The 21,343-nt window shown below is 52.7% G+C and overlaps 10 protein-coding genes across 10 annotated transcripts; 4 read left to right on the plus strand and 6 right to left on the minus strand.

The window, feature by feature from the left end:
* Positions 1 to 651: 651 nt before the first annotated feature.
* On the minus strand, positions 652 to 2,053 carry VTN00DRAFT_4122 (uncharacterized protein; the record flags this gene model as incomplete). Its single annotated transcript, XM_069430516.1, has 4 exons — positions 652 to 1,352; positions 1,457 to 1,550; positions 1,607 to 1,734; positions 1,792 to 2,053. The coding sequence occupies 4 exons, from the start codon at positions 2,051 to 2,053 to the stop codon at positions 652 to 654; spliced, it is 1,185 nt and encodes a 394-aa protein (XP_069289643.1).
* A 341-nt stretch (positions 2,054 to 2,394) lies between these two features.
* VTN00DRAFT_4123 (mitochondrial 54S ribosomal protein mL43) lies at positions 2,395 to 2,949 on the plus strand (the record flags this gene model as incomplete). Its single annotated transcript, XM_069430517.1, has 3 exons — positions 2,395 to 2,433; positions 2,513 to 2,595; positions 2,658 to 2,949. The coding sequence occupies 3 exons, from the start codon at positions 2,395 to 2,397 to the stop codon at positions 2,947 to 2,949; spliced, it is 414 nt and encodes a 137-aa protein (XP_069289644.1).
* A 550-nt stretch (positions 2,950 to 3,499) lies between these two features.
* Positions 3,500 to 4,740, minus strand: VTN00DRAFT_4124 (uncharacterized protein; the record flags this gene model as incomplete). Its single annotated transcript, XM_069430518.1, has 3 exons — positions 3,500 to 3,658; positions 3,713 to 4,582; positions 4,693 to 4,740. 3 exons carry the CDS (start codon positions 4,738 to 4,740, stop codon positions 3,500 to 3,502), a joined length of 1,077 nt encoding a protein of 358 aa, XP_069289645.1.
* A 428-nt stretch (positions 4,741 to 5,168) lies between these two features.
* Positions 5,169 to 6,830, minus strand: VTN00DRAFT_4125 (uncharacterized protein; the record flags this gene model as incomplete). Its single annotated transcript, XM_069430519.1, has 5 exons — positions 5,169 to 5,635; positions 5,690 to 6,156; positions 6,216 to 6,660; positions 6,715 to 6,759; positions 6,818 to 6,830. 5 exons carry the CDS (start codon positions 6,828 to 6,830, stop codon positions 5,169 to 5,171), a joined length of 1,437 nt encoding a protein of 478 aa, XP_069289646.1.
* Positions 6,831 to 7,288: 458 nt separating this feature from the next.
* Positions 7,289 to 7,851, plus strand: VTN00DRAFT_4126 (uncharacterized protein; the record flags this gene model as incomplete). The annotated part of the gene is made up of 2 exons (XM_069430520.1): positions 7,289 to 7,319; positions 7,376 to 7,851. 2 exons carry the CDS (start codon positions 7,289 to 7,291, stop codon positions 7,849 to 7,851), a joined length of 507 nt encoding a protein of 168 aa, XP_069289647.1.
* Positions 7,852 to 8,250: 399 nt separating this feature from the next.
* VTN00DRAFT_4127 (uncharacterized protein) lies at positions 8,251 to 11,825 on the plus strand (the record flags this gene model as incomplete). Its single annotated transcript, XM_069430521.1, has 6 exons — positions 8,251 to 8,313; positions 8,397 to 8,417; positions 8,486 to 9,390; positions 9,453 to 10,973; positions 11,034 to 11,356; positions 11,443 to 11,825. The coding sequence occupies 6 exons, from the start codon at positions 8,251 to 8,253 to the stop codon at positions 11,823 to 11,825; spliced, it is 3,216 nt and encodes a 1,071-aa protein (XP_069289648.1).
* A 1,119-nt stretch (positions 11,826 to 12,944) lies between these two features.
* On the minus strand, positions 12,945 to 13,736 carry VTN00DRAFT_4128 (uncharacterized protein; the record flags this gene model as incomplete). Its single annotated transcript, XM_069430522.1, has 1 exon — positions 12,945 to 13,736. One exon carries the CDS (start codon positions 13,734 to 13,736, stop codon positions 12,945 to 12,947), a length of 792 nt encoding a protein of 263 aa, XP_069289649.1.
* A 604-nt stretch (positions 13,737 to 14,340) lies between these two features.
* On the minus strand, positions 14,341 to 16,395 carry VTN00DRAFT_4129 (uncharacterized protein; the record flags this gene model as incomplete). Its single annotated transcript, XM_069430523.1, has 6 exons — positions 14,341 to 14,672; positions 14,722 to 15,471; positions 15,526 to 15,771; positions 15,822 to 15,935; positions 16,004 to 16,124; positions 16,222 to 16,395. 6 exons carry the CDS (start codon positions 16,393 to 16,395, stop codon positions 14,341 to 14,343), a joined length of 1,737 nt encoding a protein of 578 aa, XP_069289650.1.
* Positions 16,396 to 16,459: 64 nt separating this feature from the next.
* VTN00DRAFT_4130 (uncharacterized protein) lies at positions 16,460 to 16,990 on the minus strand (the record flags this gene model as incomplete). Its single annotated transcript, XM_069430525.1, has 1 exon — positions 16,460 to 16,990. The coding sequence occupies one exon, from the start codon at positions 16,988 to 16,990 to the stop codon at positions 16,460 to 16,462; it is 531 nt and encodes a 176-aa protein (XP_069289651.1).
* Positions 16,991 to 19,149: 2,159 nt separating this feature from the next.
* On the plus strand, positions 19,150 to 21,039 carry VTN00DRAFT_4131 (uncharacterized protein; the record flags this gene model as incomplete). The annotated part of the gene is made up of 3 exons (XM_069430526.1): positions 19,150 to 20,228; positions 20,279 to 20,375; positions 20,428 to 21,039. 3 exons carry the CDS (start codon positions 19,150 to 19,152, stop codon positions 21,037 to 21,039), a joined length of 1,788 nt encoding a protein of 595 aa, XP_069289652.1.
* Positions 21,040 to 21,343: the final 304 nt, after the last annotated feature.

Consider the following 21,343-nt stretch of genomic DNA (forward strand, 5'->3'; position numbering starts at 1 on the left):
CCGGTCTGGGAATTATGGCCGTATGACGGGAGACCGAAAAAGAAATGCTACTTATTACTTTCCCCTTTCTTTTTTTTTTCTACTGACTTAATTTCCTCCCACAATATAATTCTGTGAACTCATCAGATGAAGACAATCAACACATTACCGTGGATGTGGTGATCAATGCAAGATATACCTCGCGTATATCACGCTCAACAACCTTACCTGATCTTACCTTGACATCTCAAGAACCTTGGACATGTAACTGGACCGACTAAAATACACTAATACTTACCCCTCATAGATAAGGAAAAAAGGAACAAAATGGGGCAAAAACACAGGAAAAAAAAATGAGGAATAAGAGTAGACTGGGATCAGCCATGGGCTCGTCTAACCCACTGGAGACGTGGACCGGAACTATAGTACGTCGTCGACGTCCGGACAGGTGAACAGTCGGCTCATTCAAGTAATGTGGGAACCACCTTCTGGGGCGATCCAGAGGAATCGATGACTCTCAGGCTGCTGTGAGTATTTGGAGTGATCCGGTCATATGCGCTGGTCAAGCTCTGTCGACGTTGCCTTACCCTTGGCGAGAAGGGGACAAAACAGCTTAGGCAATCGAAGATACCCACCAACAAACCGTGCCATGCAAGCAATTAAGAAGGCCGCTTAGTACCTTCTTTTAGCACGAGGATCATCGTAGCCATCATCGTCATGGTATCTCTTCCTCGGGTAGTCATCCCGCCCATTGTACCTATCCCTGTCTCGGTCCCGGTCACGGTCACGACGATCACCGCCCCGGTCTGAATATCTGTCTCGGTCACGGTCTCGGTCACGATCGCGGTCTCTCTCTCGCTCCCGCTCGCGATCACGCTCATGTCGTTCACGATCACTAAGACTGTAACCTTCCCTAGGCCTTACCGGTTCTCGGTTACTGCCTGTCGCACCCCTTGGATCGCGATCAAATCTTCCGCCAGTGCCATACCCTGCACCGTAAGCACCACTTCGTCCAGGGCCAGATGGAGCATTGGGCGGTGGCTGGCCACCGAAGACACCGTTGCGTCCACCTTGGTACCCGACACCACCTCTGGGTGGTCCGCCAAACGTGTCACGACCACTGCGGTAGCCTCCACGGAAGCCTCTGCCACCATATCCGCCCCGGAATCCACCGCCATAACCACCGGGTCCTGAAGGAGCATTGAATCCACCAGGTCCCAGCGGACGAGCAGGCATCGCCTTGGTATATCCACGGCCTCCGAGTCCACCACCAAAGCGGCGAGGCTTCCAGCCTTTGACTGTGCGACCACGTTCAACATCCACTAGGACCCGTCTGTCCTTGATCCGGATGCCATCGGTTTCCTTGTAGGCAGCTGGTGATGGCAAATGAGTTGGGCATGTTAGTCAACCTAGCTCACAAACCAGTAGTGGTACAAAGGGGGGTAGGGTCAAAGAAGTCACTCTGGGGAAGCAGTACCCTTCATATCTTTTTCACGCTCGTAGACAATAAAAGCATATCCTCGATGAGGCTTCTTGGGATTTGGGTTATGGGTGTCGGTCACAATACGGATCTGGGAAATGTTAGTCATGACAGCAAGGTGGTATATGCAATGCCTGGGTATCTTACCCTCTCAATAGGTCCAAACCGACCAAACTCGCGTTCAAGGTCAGACTCCTTCACATCGTAGCTGAGTCGCGCCACGAAAAGAGTCTTGTATGCATCACCGCGAACCTGCGGGTCACGATTGGGATCATCTGCAAGTCGATAGGTTAGTAAATGTGCAGAGGGGATTAGATTGAGAACCTGCGTACAATTCTTGACGCCTTCAGTCAGGAGATACTCCAACCGTTCCTTCTTCTCCGCCTTGATGCGCGCCTTGCGCTGAAGCCAGCTCTCTGTTGGATGGTATGGAACCTCTTCGCCATATTTCTTCAGCTCACCCACATACTCTGCCACACCAGAGAGGGTACTCTTCTTGATATCATCCGGGGCGCGATCAGTCGGAGGAAGATATCGAAGTGGCGGGCGCGGCGCGAAGAGCGCAAGGAGGTTGGCGGGGAGCTTGTCCGTCATTGTGCGCCCTCACTTTAATGACGGCTGCAGTGAATATAGGTCAGGACAACGATGAAGCTAAAGTGACATAAGCCAGTAGTCGTTGATTGATGACAGACTAAATGGCACCGTCGAGGCGCGGATGGATCGTTGTTGTTCACTGCAACCGGAGCCAGGCTGACAAGGGGCCGACGGGTTCGCGTTTTCCAGCTTTTCGCGGTTAGCCGCCGTAGACGCCACAGACGCCCGCCAATCAAGACTTCCACTTCCGATCCAAAAAGTTCCCCGGCTCGCAAAAGCCTCGAACGTCGAGCTGGCAAGCAGTCTGACGTGCGGGACGGCAAGCAGAGAGAACAGCAGCAATGCCGGTTCAAGGGATCCGAACAGTGACGAAGGCCCGAGTATGTTTGACTTCGATTTTTATCAGTCCATCGCCTTTCGGTCGGTGCGTCGGAGACTGACATTGCAATGCTTTTCTAGAACGGGGTCGGCGCATTCATCCTACAATGCAAGCGCCTTGATTTCCACTACTGCGACTGGGCAGGTAGCTCACGAGGCATGATGTGAGTTTCCATGAATTCCGGTGGCCTGACCCCTGTCCCTGTTCTAATATTCTACTCTACAGCTCTTTCCTCAAGCACTCTCTCCCCTCCTTCGCAAAGCAAAACCCGCAGATCGAGATCCGCGTCTCTCCGCGACCGCATAAGCACCCGGTCATCAAGGGCTACTACATCAATGGTCGTGAGAAGGCCATCTGTGTCCGGAATCTGGAGAAGGAGCAGATCCTGCAGAAGGCGAACCTGCTCAAGGAGGCCAGCGGCGAGAAGCTAAAGAGGACCAAGAAGCCTGTCACGAGTTTTAACGAGAGTGTCAGAGGCATCTGGTCTCCATACCACGGAGATCTCAAGATGGTGTAGAGCATGGAGTTATGGTCAACGAAGCGCATTTGAAGAGCTTTCGATGTGGAGGTTCAAAAGGGTTTTTGGGCCGGTGTCTTTCTTTTCCTCTCGACTTCCCCATGTATTTTACATGTGCATACTTTGTATATTTACGGGCGTAACGCTATTATCATGGATGAGATTTGCATGACCAAATCCTTTACGGCAAAACTGTCGCATCAATGGACAATAAGTAAACTCGGCAAAGACGCAATCGGATACTACGCTACATTTGAAATGCCCGATTGACGATACTGGGTTAGACCTTTGATCACAGTCGATGATCAGAGGAATAATACATCCGTATTATTATCCAAAAACTCGTATTATGTTGGAAAAGGAAGCTTTGTTAGCAAAATGTCTCACAATAAATCGGGCAACTATCAGGGTATCAAATATGTCTACAGCGAAGCAGGATGGCTATATGCGTCTCTGTTTAGCGCTTCCCATAAAAAGACCCTAGAACACCGACGCCATGCTAAGAAATGTCGAATTCCAGTTCGACAATGCAGTTGCAGTTGAGCTAGGCTCATAGATAGATCTGAAACATTGCTTTCGGTGCACTGACTGGCTTTCCACAGTCAGCAATCTGGCATTTCGCGAAAGGCTTCGCCTTTGCTTGGGATGATTGAGCCGCTTTCTTAGCTTTCGATAGTGAACGGTTCTTGGCACACTCGCCACAATAAACCTGGAGAAATATAATGAGAAAAAGGCTATCAGACTGGAAACTGGGGATACGAACATGTCCACAGGGTTTGGCGACCCAAATCTGCTGCTTGATCTCATCACCTGTACCGAGCTCATCTTCGCAGTTGGGACAGACCACGACGTCGTCCTCCTTGGCCGTTCTTGTAAACCCTTCAGGTGCCGGACTTGGCGGCTTGTAAGATGAAACTGGACGTGCAGCATTGTCCATGGTAAATCCAGCGATCTGGTAATCCATTCCCAGTGGGACATCGACGTCAAGGTCGATTGTAAGATCTATGCCTTCATTTGGCGCATCACCGATCCAGAACGTATCGACGCCATACTGCGGTCGCCGCGCAAGATTCCGTGCCCTCAGCGCGACCTCTTGTCGGAATGCCTCCTCTCTCGATGTCGCATCAACAGATGAAAGTCTGGACGGACGGAGTCGTATCATATCTAATAGATTGGACCGGCCCATGAAACCGCGGCCCCTAGGGGGCGCCTCAGGCGGACGAACTGTAGCTCTCACGAACTGAACCTCAGGACTGCTTGGAGGTTGAGCGTTGTTCGGGGGCTCTGATTCTTCCTCCAGGTCAACGACATCCGCCATGATATTCCTCCCAAAACGAGGTGGTCTTGAGCTGCGAGCTGGCCTGCGTCCCGGTTCGTGGTGGCGGGGACGCTGCGACGGCGGGGAGTCTGGTTCATTCGTCAAATCGATCACATCTTCCGTTTGAGGAGACGCAGACATGACAGGACGCCGAAAGTCGAACCCGTCACCCGGAAATCTCATCTGTGGCAGCGGCGGGAGCGTTAAGCGGGAGGATGGGCGGTTAGGAGGATTGGAGGAGCTGGACGGTTCTCCATGTTGGCTCCAGGGAGATTGGCTTCGATCGTGAGGCTCTGACATCTCACGATGTGATCGCTGGTGACAAAGAAAAAAAATCAGAGAGCTGCTTTATCACAGATGTGCTGGCAGCGACAGCTGCGAGATACCCCGCCAGCCAGTAACCTTAGGTAGGAACGGTCACATACCTTTCTGGACCTGGCGGCCAAAAACTGGACGCCGGAATCGTCATTCATATCAGGGTCAGTTCGGGTGAGAAGCTGGAATGGATGAATAGCTTCTGTGAAGGAGGAGAGAGAGAGGAGAAAACATTAAGAGGGTCGGTCTTGAAGGTCTGGTTGGCGGAAGTCAAGAGTGGTCCGAGTCCTGCTACCTCCGGCTGTCTAGGTTGGAAGTGGCACTGTTGGTGGAGATGACATCCTGACCTCTCAGGAACTCGGACATTTCGGCTTTTGACATAACAGGGCTTGCCAATCACATAAGCCCTTGCATGGTAAATTGAGGGCTTTGGACGTAAAATATCTAACCGGTTTGAGCGCTGGTGCAGGTAGAAAGGTGGCGGTCATCTGATCATTTTACTATCCACTCAATCTAAGCTTAACTAACGGCAATAACCCCTCGGAAATAACACTGCTAAAAGTACAAAGACACATAGAGTAAGGTATCATGATTGGGATGCCAACACCGTAATGACGCCCTCCGCATTGAGTGCCATTATGCTCTGCGCAGATGGTCCCCATCCCACCGCAACTGCTGGTACCGCGCTCCTCAGCGGCTCCGACCATTGCTTGGAAGACTTCGAGTACTGTTGAACAGTCAAGCCGCTGGGCCCGCCCGTCAGAAGGAACTGTCCGGTGTAATCCCAGCTAATAGAGTCGATCTTGCTGCCCGTCTCCAAGACCTTAATCTCCGACGAGTTGCGCAGATCCCACACGGAGATCGTGGTCGAGTTCTCAGTAACCGCAGCCAAGAAGGTACCATTCTCGGAGAAGAAGAGACATTTGACAGGGCCAGACATCGGATAGCTTGCAGCCGCCGCGCCAGATTTGACATCAAAGATCTTGATCTGTCCATCCGTGCCGCCCGCAGCAAGGAGATGACCGTCCGGGTGGAATTTCACAGAAATCAATGCTAAAAATCGTCACTTATTGGTCCACATTGAAGGCTTTGGTAGGGATTTCTTACTTGAGTCACTGAATATCTGAGTGATCGCAGAGGAAGTAGTCAGGTCATACAGCACATAGCTCTTGTCGACGCCCACAGATGCCACGATGTCGCCGGTTGCATGCACCGCCAATGCGGTTGCTTCACCAGCATGCGATTGGAAGCTTGCCGTCTCGGTGCCGTTCTCGAACACCTTAACGACACCAGTTGATGAAGCGACAACTGCCTTATCGCCAACCCAAACAGCATCTGTGACCTTACCGCCACCCACATTCAGCGTTTGGACAACACGCTTCTCAGATAGCGAATATACACTAGCCGTGCCATCGACACCGCCGATTAGTGCAAGGTCCCCAGCTGCATTGAGAGACAACGACTTCCCTCCAGGGAACAATGCTTCAGAGCTCTCGCTTGGCTGATACCCTTGGATGTCTTCACTGGTAGCCCAACCTTCTGGAATCGGACGTTTGCGGCGGGTTTTGGAAAGCCTGCTCAGGTTAGCTGTGCTCGCAGAAAGGGACAACGTAATCTTGCTTGGAATACATACGCTGCCTGCGTGCTCTCAACTCTAGCCAACACCGCATCTGGGAGTCCAGTAGTATCAACCTGCATTGCATCACCACCGGTAGGAGCACGGGGGGCTGCCCCGACCGACACCTTGGATAGTGCATCACGGGCCTCGTCCCTCTCCTTGGTCAGTCTCGCGATGACGCGAACCGCCGCGTCATGCTGGTATAATGCGGTGCTAAGTTCCTGTCTCGTCTGTTGAAGAGTTTGACGCAGTTGATATGTCTCCAGAGCCAGAGCGTCCCATTCCTCCTGGAATACACTAAGCAGAGAGGGTATCGAGGTGAGCGTAGGGGGACGAGGTCGAACGATGCGTGGGGTCTTCAGCTCCACGAGATCATCCGTGGAAAGCTCTTCTCCGGTCACAGGATCTTTGCCATTCTCCGCAATGTAGGCTTCGATGAGTCGCTTTTCGAAGACATTGCCTGGTTAATTGTTAGGACAAGTACGCTTTTGTTCCGGTCAAGGTTGCGACATACCGCTCTTGCGCGAGGCCACCGGCACCTGTGGTGCCTCTCCGGAGACTTATCACGAAACATCAGTATCTAACCCGTAGCAGCGACCAGTTGAGCAGTAACTTACTTGCGCAGAGCATGGTGAGTCGTGTGGTGGTGTTTTCGGGGGTTGCAGGCTCAACGCGAAAGCTGCAGCTCCGAGCTTTTTGATGCTCGTCAGGTGCCAACGCGCGCTGGGGCCGATCTAGCTTTGCCGCGCCAAAAGGCTGATCGTCCAGATCTTGGAACGCCCGTCAAGACCTCTCGCCCTACAAAGAATCAGGACCTCACAGTTCCTGTCTTCTCTCACTGTCCCTGCTCACATTTACAGCGTAATTTTTTTGCGCCTGAATTTTCCGGGCACTGTAAAGCAGTGCATCTAGCTCTTTACGGGTACGCCGGGTCGCGTACGGAACTCGGGATCGTCTAGCTATGACCTGACTACCAGAATGATCTGTCACCAGCTGTTACGAATTGGTTTCAATCTCTTTAGCCATCAATATTCGCTATTGTTGAATCTACAGCGCATTGTTCTACTGTGAAAATCCCACTCGACTCCATGTCCTTCAAGGCAAAGAACCTCACCTATGGTATGCCACATTTCTCCCGCATTATTACGTGCAGTACTAATTAATGCTTCTTACAGAGCGAAATGAGCCATCATTTCTGCGAAAGCTGAGGAGCCAGTATGGCGGAGAGTCCGTTCGCCATGAGCGACCCGTTCCACGTCCCCGCAAACCCAAGGACGACGACGATGACGACGCACCTACATACGTCTATGAGGACAGTAATGAAGTAATTTCCAAGGAAGACTTCGAGGCTCTGGTCCGCGGCGATAATCAGGAGAAACCTGAAGAGAGCGCGGAGCACGCCGAACAAAAGGAACTTAAATCCCCGAGAGATGAAACAGCCCAGGAAGACAAAGAAGCAGAGGGATCCAAGTCCAAGCAGAATCTTGCTGAGATAGGAGGGGCCAAAAAGAGGAAGCAAGGAAAGGTGGTTGGAGAAGAAAACACGCCGGAAGAGAATGATGAAGCACGGCAAGGAGGCTCCTCATCCCGTAAACCGAAGCAGAAGAAAAAGAAAATCAAACTTTCGTTTGATGAGGGAGAAGAGGCTTAGATAAACTCCATACAATACCACATGAGAATACACGAAGTATTCATGCTATTGAACTCACAGTATTGCTTGGCCAGACATCGATACTCCGCTAGAATACCGCCTTACACAGTAGTCACGAAGAGGACCCATAATTATATAATTATGACGCCCTGTATAATATCCACCAACTTGCTTCCTTTCTGAAGTCTAACTGTTATTGTCCATAGACGTTGTGCGCGTGGTTCCTTTGCTCGAACCACTCGAACCTTTTGCGTTTTGGTTTTCCGAGAATATAATTTTTCTCCACCCAGCGGCGCGCCGAGTGACGGAATCATCTAGCATTACATATCGCACGACCCGTGTGCTTGTGAGACTCCCTTTGGATATTCTGGCCCTTGAGCCAGGTTCCAGCCTTTCAAGATGCCCGTCGTTCGCGTCGAGGACCTAGTCCGTCTCCAGAAAAAATCCGACGACATTAGAAATGTATGTCTTAACCCCTCCACCCCGCCACAAGGCGGTAAATCAGGCCCCCTTCAAAAGACTTTTGATACTAACGCATCTTATAGATCTGTATTCTAGCCCACGTTGTAAGTGGCCTCTTGCTCCACCACTACTTTTTGTTCATGTCTGTTAAACATTATCCATTCCCATCTAGGACCACGGCAAGACATCTTTAACGGACAGTCTAATAGCCACAAATGGCATCATCTCACCCAAGCTGGCGGGTAAGATCCGCTACCTGGACTCTCGTCCAGATGAACAGCTTCGAGGAATTACGATGGAATCCTCAGCCATTTCCCTCTACTTCTCCATGCTGAGGCGTCCTGCCCCGGACGCTGCCCCCGAGCCCAAGGAGTACCTGATCAACTTGATCGACTCCCCGGGTCACATAGACTTTAGCAGCGAAGTGTCAACGGCTTCCCGTCTCTGTGATGGTGCTGTCGTTCTCGTAGATGCTGTGGAAGGTGTCTGCAGTCAGACAGTCACGGTTCTGCGGCAGACGTGGGTGGAGCAGTTGAAGCCGCTACTTGTAATCAACAAGATAGACAGACTGATTACGGAATTGAAGATGAGCCCCACGGAGGCCTACTCTCATCTCAGCAGACTTCTAGAGCAGGTGAACGCTGTTATCGGCAGCTTTTACCAGGGAGAACGAATGGAAGAAGATCTTCAATGGCGGGAGCGCATGGAAGAGCGTGTCAACGCCGCTGCACGGGAAAAGGCACAAGATGGTGCTGAGATGGCTGAGTTTGAGGAACGAGGCGATGAGGACATTTACTTCGCCCCCGAGAAGAACAACGTTATCTTCTGCAGCGCGATCGACGGGTGGGCATTTACAGTTCGGCAGTTTGCCGCACTGTACGAGAAGAAACTGGGCATCAAACGCGCTGTCCTGGAGAAGGTACTCTGGGGCGATTACTACCTGGACCCGAAGACCAAGAGGGTGCTCGGTCAGAAGCATCTCAAAGGGAGAGCTCTGAAACCGATGTTTGTCCAATTGGTCCTGGACAGTATATGGGCTGCGTATGATGCAACAATCGGAGGTCCGAATGGCAAGGGGTACGTCTGTAGACCGGGTCTGTTTATTCTAACTTTGGAATGGACTTTCTAACATTCAACAGTGACCCGGCGTTGTTGGAGAAGATCACAAAATCTCTCAATATTACTATCCCGCCTCATATACTACGCTCTCGTGACCCAAGGAATATCATGACCACCTTGTTTGCATCGTGGCTACCCCTATCGACAGCTCTCCTGGTCTCAGTGATTGAATATCTCCCTAGTCCCCCAGCCGCCCAAGCAGCTCGACTACCCGACATGATCACGGACTCCCCCGGTTCTAATTTTGTAGATCCGAAGGTACGGGATGCCATGATAAACTTCAAGACTGGCCCAGAAGATCCCGTCGTGGCCTATGTCAGCAAGATGGTCGCCATTCCAGAGAGTGAGCTACCATCGAATACCAAACGAACCGGCACTACTATGAGTGCAGATGAGGCTCGTGAACTTGCGCGCAAGAAGAGAGAAGAGATCGCCAGAATTCAGGCGGAGGCCAACGGTGAACAGGCAGATGCTTATACCCAGGTCACGGCATCTCTCGCTGCCACCAGCCTAGGCTCTGAACCGACAAATGGCACGGAAGAGAAGGAGGATCCAGAACATCTTATAGGATTCGCACGTCTCTACTCCGGCACCCTTTCCGTGGGTGATGAAATCTATGTCCTGCCACCGAAATTCTCGCCAGCCAACCCGCATGCAAGCCCAGAACCACAGAAAGTCACTATTACGGACCTTTACCTTCTCATGGGAAGGAACCTGGAGCCACTGAGATCCGTTCCAGCCGGCGTGGTGTTTGGTATCGCAGGTCTGGCAGGCCACGTCCTGAAGACTGGTACCCTGTGCAGCCAGCTCGAAGGAAGTATCAACATGGCCGGTGTGACACTGACAAGTCCACCCATCGTGCGAGTTGCACTCGAACCAGCGCACCCTGCCGACCTGAACAAGATGATAACCGGTCTCCAGCTCCTGGAGCAGAGTGATCCCTGCGCGCAGTACGAAGTGCTCCCCAGCGGCGAGCATGTCATCCTGACCGCTGGAGAGTTGCACCTTGAGCGCTGTCTCAAGGATCTCCGCGAGCGGTTCGCCAAATGCGAGATCCAGGTCGGTGAAGCCATTGTGCCTTACCGGGAAACCATCGTCAGCGTGCCGGAGATGGCAGCTCCCAAGAACCCAGAGCTGGGCAGAGGAGGCGTCCTCGCTATCTCTCCATCCAAGCAGCTGACCGTCCGGTTACGGATCATGCCATTGCCTACGCCCGTCACTGAATTTCTGACCAAGCACGTTGGAACCATCAAACGGCTGCAGTCGGAGAAGCGTGCGAAGACCGATGATACCAAGGCCGAAGTAGAAGCAGCCACGAACGAAGGCCTGGAAGAAAACCACGAGGAGGTAGAGAACAGCGAAGGCCGAGAGAGACTCGCTCTGTCCGTCGAGGATTTCAAGAAAGAACTCCGAAATCTCTTCAGCGCAGTCAAGGACGACGTGTGGCAGAATGTCGTCGACAGGATCACAGCATTCGGGCCTCGAAGAGTAGGACCAAACATCATGATCGACGCCACCGCCGCGAACACCTGCGAGAAGTTGTAAGTCCGAACCAGACGAATTATTAAACAAGATGTACAGTTGAAGCTAACAACCACCAGCCTACTCGAAGACCCTAAACAGCAACAACAGACATCTTCAGACGAGGAAAACCGCCAGGCCCTCACCGTCCGCGACTTCTCCGACAAGATCTCCTACGCATTCCAGCTCGCAACAGCCCAGGGTCCTCTGTGCAACGAACCCATCCAGGGCATCGCCGTATTCCTCGAGGACGTGACCATCAACGCGAACGAAGAAGAACTCGACATCGGCCGTCTGACCGGTGAAGCGATCAAATCGGTCCGCGACTCGATATGGCAGGGGTTCCTGGACTGGAGTCCACGGATCATGTTGGCGATGTATAGCTGTGAGATCCAGGCAGCGAGTAAGTCGTGCCCCCGGAGCATTCCCCATATTAATTTAATTACCCTTGAGAAGCAACATATACTCACACAGAGAACCTACCTACAGCCGAAGTCCTCGGCCGCGTCTACGGCGTCATCACCCGCCGCCGGGGCCGCATCCTCTCCGAAGTCATGAAAGAAGGCACCCCCTTCTTCACCATCCTGGCCCTGCTCCCCGTCGCCGAATCATTCGGATTCGCCGAAGAGATCCGCAAACGGACCTCCGGCGCCGCCTCGCCGCAACTCATCTTCGCGGGCTTCGAGGCGCTGGACGAGGATCCCTTCTGGGTCCCCGCGACGGAGGAGGAGCTCGAGGATCTCGGTGAACTGGCGGATCGGGAGAACGTGGCGAAGAGGTATATGGATGCGGTGAGGAGTCGGAAGGGGTTGGCGATCAAGGGGAAGAAGTTGGTCAAGGATGCGGAGAAGCAGAAGACGTTGAAGAGGTAAAAGTAAACCAACCAAACCTATCTATCTATCTACCTGTCTTGTTGCATAGCGTAGCATAACATAGCATATAGCACATGCATGTCATGATTCCTCGACGTTGGTAGAGTTTGTTAGGTATTTATTCATCTACAATTAATTGTTACGTATATCCCATCTCAAGCAATGGAATTATGCAAAAACTAACTTGCATTATATTCTCCCACTTAAAAGTCCCAAATCCATACGTACCTAAACTAAGGTTCGTATGTACGCACGCTACACGTAGTATAGATACCAGATAGGCTATATATATATATATATATATGTACCCTCCCTTCCCTGTTACTTATCCAGTTCCATGGAGGAGTAGGAACAGAAAAGAGGACTTGGTAGGGCGCCGTGAAAAAAGGTTTCGGGCAGAAACCCCCTCACGTTTAAGGTAACATTCTTCTCCCTCCAGTGACAAACACAGTCCGACATTGAAAGAAAAAAGGTCCAGAACCGTGTATACTGAGGAGGTTTTTTTGTCTTAGTTCGACATCGAGAGAAAAGGATCAGAAGAGTAAGGAAGATCAAATAAAAGGGGAATAATAATATACTTAAGACTGATAAATCTGTTCGTATTTGATTTCATTGACATCGCTTCTTGGCGATGTTTCTTTCTATCTCTCGTTGTTCAGATAGATGTGTCTTGCTGGCGTTTCAGTTTGGCGCCAGATATGGCATGCGATCATAACATGACGGTGGTCTTCAGAGACATTTCTGCCTCGCGAGTTGGGCGAACCCTACCTTGTGCGGAAGAGCTCACCATCGTCTTATGTAACTGGGTGTCTTCCAGGTTATCGCACACCCGAGCTGTCGCCCACGTTGTATGAATACCGTAGAGACAGCTAATGTTGTGGGAAGAGGGCGACCGGTATGGATTCACCGGTCTCCAAGCAAGTCCTGGCTGGTACCTGCGCTCGTGGCAGGTCAACTCCCAGAAGTCAATGATGGACTCCTGAACAGACAAGCTGCGAGGTAATATCAGGACGGGAAAAGCCCAAAAGGACGGGAAAATCGCTCTCGCATTTCCCATCTTCGGGTAATTCGTCACAGGGTATCATAATCGTACAATTCGACAATGTCTTCTCTTTCAATTCAAAACGGCCTCGCAACCTTCCTCGGCTCCCCCACGCCCGTCACCGGATCCCTCATCTCCTTCCAACTCACCGGGAACATCATGTTCCCCGCTTCACTCCTAGCCATCACGACGCCCAATTCATTTCTCGCTGTCGTGAGGTAATAGAAACTCTGATCGCCCAGGGAAATGACCTGACCCCGGACGATGTCGCCGACGCGGAACATGTCGTCCATGACGACGCGGTCCTTCTCGACGGCGCGCACGTCCTCCTTGCGGATCAGCGCCTGGAAGCGCAGCTCGTCGGAGCTATTCTGGTTCTCCGGGTTCGCGGCAGAGGTGAGGATGGCGGCAACGTTGTCGTTGTCTGAGGTGGTGTTGGCGGGGTCAGTGGTTAGGGCGGACGCACCGTCGTCGAGGACGACGAGGATGGAGACGGTCGCCTGCCGCTTCTGGACACGGGTCACGCGCGCCAGGACCGTCGAGTCAACGGCTGGAAGGGTGTTGTATTTGGGCTTGGCTGGCGCGGTCTTCATCGCGGGGGTGGGTGTGGGAGTAGTAGGTTTGACTGCGAAGCCGCTGGGGCCGTTGGTCTGGTTTCCACCAGGGCCAGGTCTCCTGTTGCATGATCTGGAGATACTGATCATCGACTTCACCTTAGACTTGGGCTGGGAGGGATCCACGACGACCGGGCCAGCGATCGAGGCGCATATGAAGGCATTCTGGACATGTGTCCCCGGTCCTGCGGAGTAAGTGGACGTTGGAGCCAGACGTTGGCCTGGGACGGCCAGGGTTGGCAGAGACGCTGCCATGGTGTCTGTATCAATATGATATTCTTGAGAGATGCATGCCCTGGTGGGCAAGACGTTGGAAAGCCGTGCACCTCGTTTGCGTCGCGAAAGCTTTGGAGAGCTTTGAAGGAAAAAAAAAAGTGGTGGAAGCTGGAGCCTTAGCTCTGTGCCAAGAAGGTCTACGCGAGGAGATCCGCTAAAACCTGCCGAGAGACACCGCCTAACGCTTCTATGTAAATAATGTTCTTTACCGCAGTCTGTCGACACCAGACCGTGCATATCTAAGTTATTTACATAGTTTTGCACACAGTAATTAAGGCATCACTGCGTTTAAAAGATGTAGACTCGAAAATCTAAACCCACACAGTGAAAATGCATAACCACGAAGACTCGATGGCTCAATCTCGCTGACGCGCGCCAGTCGCAGCAGGACATGGACAATGGACAAATAATCCCAAGCTCCTATCATACCAATGCTCGCTCATTGAAAAGCAGAAATCACCAACAATGCCCGTTAAACACCTTGCAACAAAGGAAGGCCAAACATGCTGGCAGAAGTGAACGGAGTGCGTAGACGAAGAGACTGCTGAAAGCGTAATGAAAGACATGGACAAAGAATGCAATACTAACCCTCGACAAGGGTCTGCTTCGGACCCTTGCCGAGCAGCTCGAGAGATCGACGTGCCAGCGCAACGACCTCGCCCTCACCGTCCTCGGCGTCCTCGTCATCGGATTCGATATTCTTTTCGGAAATCACCTTGACCATCTGCACAATGTCCTCGGACCTCGAGATGTAACCGATTAGCCTTTTATCATCAGACTCCAGCAGCTGAAGCAGAGTCCACACGGCAATGTGCTGGAATGTAGGGTCTCCGCTGGCGAGGAACCGACTCAGATAGCCGTGGATCCCGCCATTCGGATCTGCCCAATCCCGGACGAAGATCGAATAATCCCCGACTGTAGCAGTCAGCATGAGCGTGGAAGATAGATTTTCTATAAGACATACCCTTGGAAGACAGGTTTCCCAGTGCAGCAGCACTGTTCCCTTGAACCTCGATGCTTTCAGAGTCGGTCAGCGGGATCAAAACATCAAACACCCCAAGATTGAGCAGATGTGGCTTCAGCTCATCGCTGAGTGCCAGAACGGCAATCGCAGCAGTCATCTCAGACTGAACACTCAATGGGACATGTAGCACCAGGTCTTTGCACTTCTGGACCGCTCCAGCCTGGAGGACAAGCTCCTTGTTGCGATCTGAGCTAGCTGCAAGGTTCCGCAACGTCGAGATGGCATGGCACTGGATCTCTTCATTGTCTGTTGAACCAAGCAGGTCGACGAGCGGTTTCAAGAAACCGGCATCAATGATCGGGGACTCGTTAAGGGGATGGATGGAGATATTTCGTATACAAGCAACGGCAGAGAGAATGAGAGGAAGATAGGAGGATTGCAGAAGTCGTAATAGCGGTGGAAGACCTTTCGCTCGGACAATTTCAAGCTGGTACTTTTCATCGGAAGCCAGATTGCGCAGCGCCAGCGCAGCTTGACATTGCACCTTCGGTGTGGAAGAATCCATGAGCTGGACAAGAGACTGCACCAAACGTGACTCGGTCTGAGCAAGCCTCTTGCGGTTTGCGGCATCGACAGCAATGTTGCTGAGAGCAGTCGTGCAGTAGTATTGGACATCAACATCGGGCGAAGAGAGAAGTTGGACCAACACGGGGATAGCACCAGCATTGACGAGCTGCTGCCTGTTGTCATCTGTCCCGGGTGTTAGAACAAGGTTTGCAGATATCACACAGCCACCTCACGTACCAGAATGGGTCATGTTCAAGAGCGCCCCGGTAGCGTTGCGTTGCACGCGCATATCCTTGGACTTTGCCAAGCGAGTTAATGGCCCCAGAGCGCCCGAGCGGGCAATCTTGGACTTGTTGTCCTCGTGCGTCGCCAAATTCGTGATACAGCCGACTGCATTGCATTGTACCTCGACATTGGGTGACATCATCTGCCGTATTAGGGGAGCAAGACCTCCCAGGACCACGATCAAGACTTTGTTCTCCGCTGCCAAATGTCAGCAGCTCTATACCTCCGAACGGAACTCGAGTACGTACTGTTCACCGCCAGATTTCCAAGAGCAGCACTAGCTGCCCGCTGCACCTCGATATCAGGGCTTTGCAGCAGAAACAGGATAGGCTCGAGAGTATCTCTGTCGACTTCACGGACATCTGTAGTCATAGAACAACGTGCGTTAGAGACGCATGACCCGACCACAAAGTATAGGCTCGCGACGAACCTCGTTCCGTTATCTCCGCAAAAGTCAAGCTGGCACTCCGTTGAAGATCGACATTGTCCGAGTATACGAGGGTGCTGAGCGCGCGGAGCGGCTCACCCGAGAAGAAATCGGTTTCGTTACGCTGGGGGCATTATCAGCAAGCTGAGTGCGGATGAATTTGCACACTGCGGAATGGAGACACGGAAGGAAGACAGCTAGCGATATTAAAAAGGACATACGTTCTCGAGATACTGCAGCAGATCTGCGACTGCCTCCCGTTCGCTGTCGGCCAGGGTTGTTTCGTAGATGCCATCCCTCGAGCGGCCCTTGATGGGACCCAGACAGTCGGTGATATGGCACCAGCGGTCTATGGCCGACAAGCAGGCCAGACACGATCTCCCCATCTCATTCATGCCTCAAAGCAGTCCCGCAGGACTCGAAGGCGGACCCGCGATGGTTCTGTTGTGGACTGAGAGGTCAGGGTCGAGGGAGGGGATCGGGCTGGGGAGACAGCTTCTGCGGGACGGAGATTAGAGGCGTGGATCTGGGAGGACGAACGGACGACGCGAGCACGATCGATTGGCGACGACACGGAGGGAGACGATCTGCATATAGAGCGGGTGGAACACAGGTCACGTCGTGTGATAGGAGGAGAGGTTCCTGGTCGGGAAGAGGGCCTGGAATGTTTTGGGGAGAAGAGAGGGGGTGGTGGTCGAGGGTGTTCTTGTGATTCAGATTTGCTGTGCTGGTGGTTGGTCTCCCACGCCCGTTGTCAAGCAGTTGGCAGCAGGCTGGGAAAGTCAGTGAGGCGTCCAGGGAGCTCCCGGGCGGACGCCAGTGCCTTAGCACCGTTGGCGTCGTGGACAACTGGCAGGGGAAGCGACGAGGACTGACGGAGTGCGAGAGGCACTTCTGCGGTCCTGACGAGATAGATAGATAGATTAGGTAGGTAGATATGATATCCAAGCTGCTCCCAAGGTCGAGCCCGTCGAGGCGGTCGACCTTCATCTCGCCCGAGCTCCAGTACGGTACGGTACTTCTGCTGTACCCAGCAACGGGCCATCTTACATAACTAACCCGCAGCATCCACATCCCTCCGTAATTAGACCCTGGCCCACCCCGGTTTCAGCGCCGAGCACGGCCGCTGTCAAACAGGGCCCTTTCTTTTGTTTCTATAACGCTGCTGCGCTGCTGAGCTCTGTTCCCGGACGGAGCAGGATGTGGTCTCCGCGAATACGAGAGGCTGGGAAGCATCACGGTGAACGAGTATACCGGGCAACGGGCACGGAGCCCACAACCACTGTCCGCTGGCGCGCCCCAGCCATGGCTGTCAACCCGCGGCGGCAAAGAACGTCATAAGAGGTCTTGGCACCCATAGACCGGTTGCACAACTCATGATGGCCAGCGGTCGGACTCTCTTATCACTCAGCCGCCGTTCTCGAGTACTTGGCACCATGAAAATATCAAAATGGGGATGATGGCACACGAGAAGAATAACAAGCCTTTTGTCATCTCACAGAAATTGTGATGGCGCCCTTGATAGCCGACTGGCCGCATATGCATGCATTAGGCGGGTGTACATGTACATAGGACGGCAAACTCCAGTTAGGTTGACCAGATTTTGAGGAGTTTGGGATGCACACAGGATGCTAGGCACACATATTGTGGGATAATCCAGCTTTGTGCCTTGCCGTTGAACAACGACAGTGTAACAGGGCTAGATTCAAGGACCACCTGCAGGTTGAGTGCAGGTGATGTTCTCTGGTCTGGTATTTAATTAATTGTGTCTGTGAATAATGGATGGCCCAGTTTTCAGACATGGAACAACTGAGAAACAAAAGTATGTCTCAACCTGAATTGAGCCGCGGCTTTAATCTGATAAAACGCCCATCCTGGGGCTAAAAGGCATCTATCAAATGCACACCGCTGCGCTAAGGGAAGAGGCTGGCGTCCAACCGAAGGAGCAAGTACCTCATTGTTAAACTTTAGACCAGGCCGTATCAAGGGTATTCTCAAAGTCATGTCCGCGTAGAAGAACCTCCCATTCTGATGGGATAACAAGTAGATCTTATAGCATATTGAGTCGCAGCTTTATTACCGTCTGACAGTCTCCAAAGACGGCGCCATATCGGGAATATGCTGACAAATTGAAGCTTCGATGAGGTTTTTACTTTTCCACGAAGTCCAGTGGGGACGACAAACGCTGCTTGGGCAGAATCCCACGTTCTAGACGTGCAAACAAAAAATTTTAAACCGCTCCTACAGAGAAGGACCGGAAGAGAACCTGAGGAGCCGATCGCATCTACAGCACCGGGGTCTTCCGTCTTTTAACGGCGCGTGGTCAGCATCGGCCGACGGTGCTTCAAGCTGGATCAGCCGCTGCAGCGCAGGTTGCCGGCCTGAGAACTCGCCACAGCTCCGGCCGTCCACGTGAGGGCATAGCAGCCGGTAGATGAGGTTGGAGGCTGGAGAGAAGATGCATATTAGGTAGTATTACACAGCGCAGATGCCGCTTGGAGAGGGAGTCCTGGGCCAGTCCGGAGCGCGGCTGCAGCACGCATCCCAGCAGCTGCAACGGCGTTCTTGAAGCGGTCCAGGGCACCTGGTTGCTTATGTTCGGGGCGGGAAGTGCAGTTTATGTACGGCACAGGAGAAATAATTAGCAACGGGTTCAGGGAGTCCTAAAGGGAATAATAAAGTCGTAATCGCCGGCCCACGAGGACAGGCTCACGGGGCAGACCGCTGACAGAGCGCTCATCTAGCGCCGCTCCGCACGCTCATCTTCACCGCGCGTATCCCGTCCGGGACCGCTAGGGCCAAAAACCGCTCGATAGAACAGCCTGGTGGGGCCTCCATCTCTCGAACCATCTTCTCCCCGTCTTCATGACTTTTCTTTCCTCCTCCTGCTTTCTGCCGTTTACTGTCTCGATCTGTCCTGTCTACCGTCATTGTGTTCCTGTCGTTGCTCTCTCCATCTTCTTTTTCTGGTCCCGCTTCATCGCCCGCTGTTATGGCTTTCGCCTGAACCTTGTACTTCACCAACTTTTGCTGCTGCCGGAGCCCCATACCCGCCGGTTCGGGTCTACCACGCACCACCACTGACGCAGATTCGCCTTGAGAAGGTGACCTAGTGGATTGCTGCTCCGTTTTACACACAATCAGGGTCCATGTCCGCATCAACCGCCTCGACCTCCAACGCTACTTCGGACAATCCGAACTCGACGTCGACCACCCGTTCGGGACCTCTCCGCCGGCTGAGCCAGCTGCGCTCCTACGCTCAGGACCACCTAACGTCACATTCCTCCTCCAACGGTGGCCGTTCCTACCGCAATAGCTTGTCGAGAGTCGTCTCGTCATTCCACTCCAGCAGTGCCCCCGAGTCCTCGTCTCTGCAGGCATCACGCGACAGAGCTAGTAGGGATCAAGCTCCATGTCCAGAGGGCGGAAGAGCTGCACCCTCTCCCGACCCCTCTGTGCCATCTGCGGCGAGCTATAGTGGCTCCAGCTCGGAGTTGCATGCCCAGACGTCCTCTTCGGAATCCGTGAGATCGACACCGTCGAACGATCCGGAGACTCGGGCGTCGAGAAGCATGACCCAACAGAAGACCCCCTCCGGCGCTAACGGCCAGGTCTCTCCCACCCCAGACTCGGGCAATAATGTGAATGCTTCCACTCCCTCGAGACCGGATGTGAGGTCGTCCGAGTCGACCCCCAGCAACCAGGTTGGCGGAGCGGATACGTCGGGTCCTGCGAATACCGAAACCAATTCCGGACCATCGAAACCCAAACAGAGGGCAACAATCCGCTTTTATGCCTATCAGGATCCTCATCAGAGCTCCAGACCCTCGTTACCCTTTGCACCGATGACACGCACCTTGCCATCCGAGGATTCGGTAATACGTGTTGGTCGGTACTCCGAGCGCGATGGCATTCCGGTTGCGAACCCCACCGAACCCTCTGATGCCCCCATCGGATTCAAGTCGAAGGTTGTGAGTCGGAAACACTGCGAGTTCTCCTTCATAAATGGACAGTGGCATATCAAGGATGTAGGAAGTTCGTCCGGGACGTTCTTGAACCATATGCGTCTGAGTCAGCCGAACATGGTGTCGAGACAATATGCCGTTAGAGATGGTGACATTGTGCAACTAGGGATCGATTTTAGGGGTGGAGAGGAGATGATATTCCGATGCGTTCGAATACGTATCGAGTGTAACCGCACTTGGCAGCAGAGGCCCAATGAATTCAAGTATGCCTCTCTTGCACTTCCAATCAGAGTCTAGGCTGACGGATTTCTAGCAAAAATACGGAGAGTTTAATCAGGAACCTCGGGAAGGGTAACAATGCGGATTATGCCGGCTGCAGAGAGTGCTCCATCTGCTTGGGCTCTGTTTTGGTTGGTCATTCGCGCACGGAGAAAAGGATTCGTTACTGACATCTCTCTACAGAGGCCATACCAGTGCCTGTTCATGGCGGCGTGCGCACACGTTTGGCACTACAAATGCATTCGACGTCTGATCCATACCCCGGAATACCCCATGTTCCAGTGCCCGAATTGTCGTGCTTATACCGACTTGAGTGCCGAAGTGGATGACTCCAATGACTTCGATGAAGAGGAAGACAAAGATGCTGCACAAGGGAACAATGAAGAACCAAAGTCCGAAGCAAATTCCCCCAGTCCGGATACCAACCATACCGCCGAAGAATCTAGCTCGCCTGAAAACGGCGCCGATCAGGAAAATTTGGCGGACGATGCAGACCTCGCAGCTATTACCGAGCATATGCGTCTAGAAGAGAGAAGAAGCCCGGAGGAGGCTCAGGATGCTCAGAGCTCGAATCCTGAGCCGGATAATTCTGCCAGCGGGGTTGAGCGGAGCGCCAACATTGACATTCCGAACGGGCAGTCAAATCAATCGTCAAACGCTCTGCACGGTCGCCAAGCTCAGCTCCGTGGTGACACTCCTGGCCGCGCTGAGACGTTCGAGGATAATCCTCTAACGCCGAGGAATGATTCCGGTCCGCTAGCGTTCGATGGCCGCGCTGGCAGGTCTGAAAACTGACTGATTCTTGAGCATACATACCGTTACTTCTGTGTCATTGGTGTGTTTGGGGCGACTTTATATCCTGGGTTTTTTGGTATATGGGTTTCTTCTGGACATACGTTTGTTAATATGGAGGTGCCTTTCTTTTGCTCTTCTTCTCTTTACTACTTGCATTCCTCATCAATTGTTACCAATCCATGGACCTTCTGACTGTTACCGGTGGTCAGTCATGTACGCAGGGCGTGTCAAAGGTCTCTGACAGCGTTCAAGCGAGTTCATTTTCATACATCCATTCATGAATGGCATCTTGCATTCTTCCTTC

The sequence above is a fragment of the Thermoascus crustaceus genome (genome assembly GCF_041956765.1).
Source record: "Thermoascus crustaceus strain CBS 181.67 unplaced genomic scaffold VTN00scaffold_2, whole genome shotgun sequence".
Classification (NCBI taxonomy): domain Eukaryota; kingdom Fungi; phylum Ascomycota; class Eurotiomycetes; order Eurotiales; family Thermoascaceae; genus Thermoascus; species Thermoascus crustaceus.